This window comes from Phalangium opilio, unplaced genomic scaffold, assembly GCF_054372755.1.
Source record: "Phalangium opilio isolate 3A_F unplaced genomic scaffold, DU_Popi_V2 ptg000662l_1, whole genome shotgun sequence".
NCBI lineage: Eukaryota > Metazoa > Arthropoda > Arachnida > Opiliones > Phalangiidae > Phalangium > Phalangium opilio.
Window position 1 is genome coordinate 1672451 of NW_028324246.1, and position 9535 is coordinate 1681985.

Here is a 9535-nt window from a genome sequence, read left to right on the forward strand (position 1 = left end):
ATCGAGTACTTGGAAAAGAAATGGTGTCTTAAAGGTACTTACACGTACACCTCAGTTTACTCTGCACATTAACGATAAACAAGATCGTACCGGAAGTCTCGTCGAATTAGTTCCCGGTTTTATAACCGAGGCCATTGTGGGAATATCGGCCGTTGACGTCGATATGTTGTCGTCCCAGGGCAAGTCCGACTTGTCCCCTAATTCCGTTCTGGATTCCATGTACGAATTTGACGAGGGTCGAAGTAAAACTCAACGTATCGTTTGGTTGGATCGGGAAGGCGGACCCGAAAAAACTGAGCATTACGTCACGCAGAATTACGGACGCGATGCCAATCGGACATTCGACGTAAGTACCCCACCTTTTCTTTTTTAATGTCCACGATAGATTAGTCTCTCTCTTTTAGGTTAATGGATTGGTTATAATTACAAACATGAAACTTGGCACTTTTCCAAGTAAGATTTCTAGTACTTGTTCTAGAATTTGTTCGATTGTAATTTGTTGCTAATTGTAATTAAAGATTTTTGCAACGCCTCAAATGGTTTCATACCGTGCGTTAGTGGTCAATGTTATCGCGTGAATAAACATTGCGACGGTTTCCGCGACTGCGAGGATGGTACTGACGAAGGTAATTGTCCGATACCTCGCAACGAGACCGAACAACTCAAGTACTACTTGCATAGAACTAATAGGCAGTATCAATTCTACGAGTCAAGCGGAATGGACTTTGCCTGGCAGGACATTCTCATGGGGTAAGTCAACTTTGTTCTCGGGTTGAGATATTGGTCAACAGGGTTGCCAGTGGTTAGGGAAAAGTCTGAGGGAGACTCTTGTGACATGTTGGAGCTTTCTTTTCGATCAGAGATCAAACTGAACAATACTCTCCGTGCTACCCACCGAAACGCCCAACTGTCTGGAGACTGAACGCCATTGCCATGAGTAAAATATACGGGTTCGCCATCTTGGATGAACCCGTGTACATGGACGGTACCAACCCGTTCTTCATCACGGTGGAAGCCCCCAGAACGGCGGTCATAGGCGAACAGATTGGGTTACGCGTCGTTCTCTTCAACTACCAACTCTTCGAGATCAAAGCCGAACTCATTCTCGAGTCTTCGCCCGATTACAAGTTTGTTCAAGTTGAGTCCTTTGGAATCGTCAAGTCATACAACCCGAGGACGACCTTCGGGGAACACCAGCATTTATTATACATTAAGCCTCATAGCCAACAGGTGGTCTACGTCCCCATTGTCGCCACCACGACTGGTGTCATCACGGTAAGTTAAAAGAGTGTCTAGGGGATAGGGAATATGTCCAGGAACAAATGGGTTTAACACGATTCCAGGTGAGCGTCATCGGTCGAACCCAAATCTTGACCGACTCGATGAACATCGATATAAACATCCTGGCCGACGGTGTCCCCGTTTTTCAACACACTTCCATGTTGCTGGACATGAGGAGTCAAGCGTACAACTTGAAATTCCTAAACTTAAACGTCAGCGACGATCCCATCATCCCTTTCGAAGACACTTACCGCCGCTTCATGTTCGATTCACCCAAAGTGACCGTTAGCATCATCGGGGACGTGGTCGGAGCCCCGGTCGGACGTGATCCGGTCGACACCTCGGAGTTGAGGATGGCTCGCCCCGTCAAATCGGGGGAACACATGATGTTCAACTTTGCCTATAATCTCCATACCTTGAATTACTTGAGGTTGACCAATCAACTCAATGCCACCACGCAGAAGATACTCTTAGAATATCTCAATAGAGGATACGTTTACCAAAGTGTTTTCTTCGTAAATGGCTCCTTTACCATGTTCCGGAAGGAGCCGAGTGTCTGGTAAGTTCAGTTTTGTATACTTGAGTGATAGTTTGGGTACTTGGACGATGGTTTGGGTATTGAGCTCTCAGCTAGGCGTGAACTGGTCCCTAATTACCTGTACTTGAGTCTTAGAGCTGAGTTTTTCTCTCCGATGATAGGTTAACAGCTTTTTGCGCTCGCAATTACTACTTGGCTCAATACCCCGGTTGGGAACAGCAACTTTACATAGACCCGCAAATGATAGCGGACTCAATTAAGTTCCTAATCGAAAACCAAACGCCGGAAGGTTCCTTTATGGAAACAACTATCAATCCGTATAATAAAAAAATGGCCGGCAGACCCACTTCCGGTTCCCGATACTACCAGTACCAGAATATCACATTGACAGCTCACGTTCTCATTACTTTGACCAAAGTCACTGACCTTGTTGGGGTAAGTAACAAACCGGAAATAATTCGTTTGAATTGGTCTTTGAAGCGACAATTACCATCCATCTAGGACTTGAGGTCGTTGGCATCGAACGCGAAAGCCAAGGCTAAACACTATTTGGAACGTCAATTGCCGTCCTTGAAGGACCCATACGAGTTGGCCATTGTTACTTACGCCTTATTGGAGGCCGGTAGTGTCGAGGCCGAAAGTGGCTTTAATAAGTTGGATCGTCTTCAGAGAACTTCCGGTAAGTTAAGATTGACTTAAGAAAGGGTCCATCATCTTAACACGGTGTTTACCACCGTCACCACGAATAGAGGGTATGGTTTACTGGAGTCCAGTTGAAATCCCGCCACCTCAGATCGTCTACCAAAGTCAACGACCATTCATTCAACCGCGTAACCCGAGCAAGTACGACTCGGTCGCTGTCGAAGCCACTGCCTACGCCTTGATGATCTACAGTCGGAATGGCGGCATCATTCAAGATAAGATAGTCCAATTTTTAAATACAATGAGGTTCACTGATCCCGCTTTCGTCTCGACTCAGGTAAGGCGGTTAATTAACGCCCCTTAATTAGGTTTAATTAACATTAATGAGGCTTTTAGGATACGATAGTGGCCTTGGAAGCCTTGGTCGACTATTCTTTCAGATCACACATCCGCGACATCACCAGTATGAGACTGGACGTCCATGTCAGCGCTAACCCTAATAAGACCTATTCCATGTCCATTTCACCCGAGAATTTGGCCGAAAAAAGGTCAATTACGGCCCGGAAAAATGTCTGGGGTCACGTCGAGGTTCAAGCTAGGGGAAGTGGTCTAGCCATCTTGCAGGTTGACCTCCAGTATAATGTCGATAGGGATTTCTTGCTGATACCACCGCCGGAAGACGCCTTCGATTTGACCGTCAATTACGCCTATCACGGAAGAAATAAGTCCCATTATAACATCAACGCTTGCGCCAGGTCAGTAGACGCGTCCATTGTGTTTGTAGATCAAAGTAGACTTGCGGTTTTTGTGCTAGGAATTTGCACAAGAAGTTAGGATTACGATTTCGAAGTCAGTCTATATAATAGACGAAAGTAGGCTTAGCTTTATAATAGACGAAAGTAGGCTTAGCTTTATAACGGACGAAAGTAGGCTTAGCTTTATAACGGACGAAAGTAGGCTTAGCTTTATAACGGACGAAAGTAGGCTTAGCTTTATAACGGACGAAAGTAGGCTTAGCTTTATAACGGACGAAAGTAGGCTTAGCTTTATAACGGACGAAAGTAGGCTTAGCTTTATAACGGACGAAAGTAGGCTTAGCTTTATAACGGACGAAAGTAGGCTTAGCTTTATAACGGACGAAAGTAGGCTTAGCTTTATAACGGACGAAAGTAGGCTTAGCTTTATAACGGACGAAAGTAGGCTTAGCTTTATAACGGACGAAAGTAGGCTTAGCTTTATAACGGACGAAAGTAGGCTTAGCTTTATAACGGACGAAAGTAGGCTTAGCTTTATAACGGACGAAAGTAGGCTTAGCTTTATAACGGACGAAAGTAGGCTTAGCTTTATAATGGACGAAAGTAGGCTTAGCTTTATAACGGACGAAAGTAGGCTTAGCTTTATAACGGACGAAAGTAGGCTTAGCTTTATAACGGACAAAAGTAGGCTTAGCTTTATAACGGACGAAAGTAGGCTTAGCTTTATAACGGACGAAAGTAGGCTTAGCTTTATAACGGACGAAAGTAGGCTTAGCTTTATAACGGACGAAAGTAGGCTTAGCTTTATAACGGACGAAAGTAGGCTTAGCTTTATAACGGACGATTGTAGGCTTAGCTTTATAACTGACGAAAGTAGGCTTAGCTTTATAACTGACGAAAGTAGGCTTAGCTTTATAATAGACTAAAGTAGGCTTAGCTTTATAACGGACGAAAGTAGGCTTAGCTTTATAACTGACGAAAGTAGGCTTAGCTTTATAATAGACTAAAGTAGGCTTAGCGTCTCTTTTCTAGCGAGCCAAAGCTTAATGACTTTTAATCGTAATTTAGGTGGAAATTACTTTCCGAGAGCGAAACTAGCGGGTTAGCAGTCATCGAGGTGGCTGTCCCTACTGGTTACTTAACTCAAAAGTTACGGATGAACGCTCTCGTTCAGGACGAAGAGGTGCCGCGTCTTCAACGAGCCAGAGTTTTACCACGATCCGCCGTTTTCATGTTTGATTATGTAAGTTCAATTAAATAAAATTAATTCCAAAGTTAATTAAAAATAAAATTAGCTCGATCGGCAATGGAGTTGCGTCAACTTTACGGTGGAACGATGGTATCCCGTCGCCAACATGACGCGCTACTTAAAGGCCAGAGTCTATGACTATTACATGCCGGAACGTTACAAAGAAGTCATCTTCGAGGATTACGAGTTGTACGTCCTCAACATTTGCGAAGTCTGTGGTTCGTATCAGTGTCCGTACTGTCCTCACTTCAGTTGGGCGACCAGACCAACCGTTCAATGGTTCCTTATCATCGGGGCCGTACTCGCGTCTATAATTACTAAAAACTGGACAAAGAATCAGAGGTGACAGGTCAGAGGTCACAAATGTCCATCCAGGTACCTTTTATAGTCAGTTTTTTATCGATGGTCGATTCTATAGTCCTTGGGCCGCTTAGTAATAGTTTTTTAAAAACCCAAAGAGTATAGTGTCGAAGGATTAATATAATGCATAATTTTATCATATTTAAATATCCGTCGCGGCAAAAGGTCAACAAATTGAATTGACCAAGGCTTAATGACAACTCATTTTGTTTTTCAAAAATACATCACTTATTTTTGTAAATTTGTTTTAATCATATCATAATCAAGTCTTTTATTAAATAATTAATATTTTTAAAATGACTTTTGGTATTATTACTATTTTTAATTGTTAGGCCTAATGAGTTTGATTTTTTAGGCCTAATAAAATATAACGTGTAGGCCTAATTATTTTTAATTTTTAGGCCTAATAAAATATAACGTGTAGGCCTAATTATTTTTAATTTTTAGGCCTAATAAAATATAACGTGTAGGCCTAATTATTTTTAATTTTTAGGCCTAATAAAATATAACGTGTAGGCCTAATTATTTTTAATTTTTAGGCCTAATAAAATATAACGTGTAGGCCTAATTATTTTTAATTTTTAGGCCTAATAAAATATAACGTGTAGGCCTAATTATTTTTAATTTTTAGGCCTAATAAAATATAACGTGTAGGCCTAATTATTTTTAATTTTTAGGCCTAATAAAATATAACGTGTAGGCCTAATTATTTTTAATTTTTAGGCCTAATAAAATATAACGTGTAGGCCTAATTATTTTTAATTTTTAGGCCTAATAAAATATAACGTGTAGGCCTAATTATTTTTAATTTTTAGGCCTAATAAAATATAACGTGTAGGCCTAATTATTTTTAATTTTTAGGCCTAATAAAATATAACGTGTAGGCCTAATTATTTTTAATTTTTAGGCCTAATAAAATATAACGTGTAGGCCTAATTATTTTTAATTTTTAGGCCTAATAAAATATAACGTGTAGGCCTAATTATTTTTAATTTTTAGGCCTAATAAAATATAACGTGTAGGCCTAATTATTTTTAATTTTTAGGCCTAATAAAATATAACGTGTAGGCCTAATTATTTTTAATTTTTAGGCCTAATAAAATATAACGTGTAGGCCTAATTATTTTTAATTTTTAGGCCTAATAAAATATAACGTGTAGGCCTAATTATTTTTAATTTTTAGGCCTAATAAAATATAACGTGTAGGCCTAATTATTTTTAATTTTTAGGCCTAATAAAATATAACGTGTAGGCCTAATTATTTTTAATTTTTAGGCCTAATAAAATATAACGTGTAGGCCTAATTATTTTTAATTTTTAGGCCTAATAAAATATAACGTGTAGGCCTAATTATTTTTAATTTTTAGGCCTAATAAAATATAACGTGTAGGCCTAATTATTTTTAATTTTTAGGCCTAATAAAATATAACATGTAGGCCTAATGATTTTTAATTTTTAGGCCTAATAAAATATAACGTGGTAGGCCTAATTAGTATGTCGCGATGTTGTAGGCGTTAATTAAAGACACAAATCTATATTTTAAGCGTACAATATTTAATTATTCATAAAACGTAATAAAACAAAAAAAATCCATGAAGAATATGACAGAAGTGAAATATTTAAAAACTTGTTCGTACACTCTTGGGGAAACGATTTGGAAATACACATATTACGCTTAAAAAAAAAAAACGCTCAAAAATCTTTATAATAGGGAAACAAATAACTAATTATCAAAAATAATTAACTTCCATCATTCACAATAAGTAGGAAACCGCTTTAGGACCTCAAAAGAAATAAAACAAAATGATATCCGCGTTTAAAAATTGTACAAAAATTATGGTAAACCTTTTCAATATTTAATATTCAATTCAACTCTAATTACGAGTAATTGTTTAATAATTCCAATTAAATAATTAGATTTAATTTAATTCCACAAGCAATAATTAAGATTTGATGATTATTTTTTTCTACAAAATTAATTAAAAATTTTGGTGTTAATTACCGGTAATTAGAGGCTGTTAATTACCCCCTCTCCCAACTCCTATCTCGTAATCTAAAATTTATTTTGTAAACCTTACAGAAACGTTTGAAGAAAACCCAATGTTGTAATTAAAATTGAACTTGGTTAACCTTAATTACTGGTAATTAGAGGCTGTAAATGAGCCCTTAAACCAACATTGGGTCAGTAATGAATTATTGTGGTGGATAAGCGGCGTAACCTTGACTTTGTTCATAACCCCCATAAGGTTGACCTTGACCTCCGGGTGGTCCGTGCATTTGATTTGACCCCATGTGACCTTGAGGTCCAACACCACCTTGCTGCATATGTCCCCCCATTTGATTGACATTCTGTCCTCCCCCTTGTGAGGAGGCTCCCCTATAATAATTCTGTTGTCCATACCCCCCAGGGTACCGCCCTTGTTGGGGAGGCGGGGGCGGTGTGGTTCCGGGTGGCGTATTAGATTGTGGGTGACTAAAGCCACCAGGGGCGTAACCTCCCGGTTGAGAAGGTGGTTGTTGAGAAGGAGGACCGTAATTAGGACCAGCCCCTGTTTGGGAATGGGGCATGTAACCACCCTGAGGCGGTTGCTGGGGTCCACCGGGATAACTTTGATTAGGAGGTGGGTATTGGGTATTATTTTGATACCATTGACCTTGACCCATGAAAGATTGACCTCCAGCAGATTGTGGGTAAGTGGCGCCACCCGGTTGAGTGTTATTTTGACCGGGAGGTACGGAACTTGGGGTGGTATAAGGTTGGTTCGCGTTTGGTGTTGGATAACCTGTTGGGTTTTGGGAACTTGGGGGGTAATTTTGAGGTGGTGTAGGGGTGGTATTATAAACGTTACCGCCTTGAGGACCACCCTGTTGGGGTGGTACTGGAGGTTGGGAAGAAGGTGGTGGTTGTTGTTGGGGCTGTTGGTTAGGTTGAACAATAGGTGGTACAGGACCCGCGTTACTTTGGGGCGGTACCGGGTAGCCACCTTGGTAATTAGATTGAGGTGGTGGGCCACCTGAATAGGGAGAAGGTTGAGGTGGCCCTTGATGGGGTGGAGTGGAATAGTGAGGGTGAGGAGGACCACCTGTTTGGGGTGGTGGTGGTGGTTGTTGTTGTTGTTGGGGTGGTCCCCCTTGTTGTTGGGATGGCCCCCCTTGTTGTTGAGGGGAATTGTGGGGTGGTTGGTATCCTTGTGCGTAACCTTGTTGACCTCCCCCTGTTTAAAAGAAATGCGTTAATTTAGATTAGTTTTGATTAATTTTTTGGGCGGTTTAAGGGTGGTATATAGATAGGCTTGTAATCATACTTTGCATAGCGTAGGGTGGCATTGGGGGTCTGGGATAACCAGCGGGTGGTTGAGGCGGGTGTTGAGGTGGCCCTTGATTTTGCTGTTGCATGTGAGGCGGTGGCGGCGGTTGCTGGGGTGGCATTTGGTGTTGAGGCGGTCCCTGTTGATGAGGCGAAGCGACTGGTGCTGGGGGGGCGGGGCTTTGCTGCTGAGGTGGGCGGGATTGATTGGGTGCTTGAGGCGGTATTCCCCCAGTATTTTGTTGCTGTTGTTGAGGGGAAGGCGAGGCGGCTTGCTGTTGAGCAGCTGGGGAAGCTTGAGGACCACCCCCTCCTTGAGGTGGTTCACCTCGATTATTATTTTGGTTGTAATTAACGTGAGGTGAATTTGGGGGGCCACCGTGAGGAGGTGGACCACCACCCATACTAGCATTGTCTGGTTTTTTACCTGAAAATTGATTAAAAGTTTAAAAAAGCCATTTAATTTAAATTTAAGCAAAAGCATTTATTTTTTAATGTTTCAAAGATTGGAGAAAACTTTATTTTTTAAGGCTGTTAAAAGTAAAGTTGTACCATTGGGTGGCATATTTTGATGAGGAGGTTGATTTGTAGGGGGCGTTCCGTCTCTTTGAGGTGGCATGTTGACGTTGTTGCCTGGAATTTGTTGTTGTTGTTGCTGTTGTTGTTGAGGGGAGTTATGATTTTGACCGGGTGCTGGTGGACCACTCATGAAGCTTTGAGGTGGCTGTCATTTTCATTTAAATGGCTTTTAATTATTATATGTACATTCATTTTAGAGATCCAAACACATACTGGTAAATGAGCTTGCATGCTAGGGCCACCTGCATCAGCTACTGATGCTAAATACACTAAATTACGGTGAAATATCTCTTTGTACCTAGTAATGGGTAACAATATTTTAGGTTTATGACACTTGTCCTTAATAATATGACGACGATACTAACTGTAGGCATTCCGAGACTTTCCCTTTGTTTTGATAATCAACAATGGCTTGAATTAACTGCACATTTTCGTCTAATAACTGTTAAAAAAAAATAATTAAATTGATTGATGACGCTACATTTTCGCTAAGCCTAACGGTTTAAATTTAATATATACCCTTTGATACTGGCTAGGATTGAACGGCGGCCGATTTTTTTGTGGCATAAAAGCGACCGACATCTTTAATAAAAAATCTGTCAAATCTTAACTAAATTTTCTAATTGTTTCGAAAGCAAAACTTTCAAGTTTTCAACGCCAAAGTACCACTCCAAGGCCTACCTAATTACTCTAAAAATATGGAAAATATATCGGAGAATCTGATTCGCTGATTTGGAGCGTATAGGAATGTGAAAGACAACCGGTGATTGGTCGAATTTTCACGTGACTCAGAGAAAGAGCGCGTCTTTTCCTAGCGAGTAGCG

At 40.6% G+C, this 9535-nt stretch overlaps 2 protein-coding genes across 3 annotated transcripts in view; one reads left to right on the forward strand and one right to left on the reverse strand.

Annotated features, from left to right (window-relative positions):
- Positions 1-5122, forward strand: part of LOC149588301 (CD109 antigen-like) — a 33035-nt gene extending 27913 nt beyond the window's left edge. For both annotated transcript variants that reach the window (XM_089862930.1, XM_089862929.1), the window contains exons 10-20: positions 56-346; positions 405-453; positions 519-750; positions 861-1275; positions 1344-1840; positions 1981-2254; positions 2321-2498; positions 2569-2798; positions 2858-3216; positions 4285-4459; positions 4512-5122. In XM_089862930.1, coding sequence (XP_089719056.1) covers positions 56-346; positions 405-453; positions 519-750; positions 861-1275; positions 1344-1840; positions 1981-2254; positions 2321-2498; positions 2569-2798; positions 2858-3216; positions 4285-4459; positions 4512-4811 — 3000 coding nt within the window. In that variant the 3' untranslated portion in view covers positions 4812-5122. The remainder of the gene's footprint in view (positions 1-55; positions 347-404; positions 454-518; positions 751-860; positions 1276-1343; positions 1841-1980; positions 2255-2320; positions 2499-2568; positions 2799-2857; positions 3217-4284; positions 4460-4511) is intronic.
- Positions 5123-6358: 1236 nt separating this feature from the next.
- On the reverse strand, positions 6359-9403 carry LOC149588306 (uncharacterized). The gene is made up of 6 exons (XM_089862939.1): positions 9231-9403; positions 9077-9153; positions 8925-9009; positions 8685-8856; positions 8131-8559; positions 6359-8040 (listed from the first exon to the last, which is right to left on the reverse strand). The coding sequence occupies exons 1-6, from the start codon at positions 9291-9293 to the stop codon at positions 7019-7021; spliced, it is 1848 nt and encodes a 615-aa protein (XP_089719065.1). The 5' UTR covers positions 9294-9403; the 3' UTR covers positions 6359-7018.
- Positions 9404-9535: the final 132 nt, after the last annotated feature.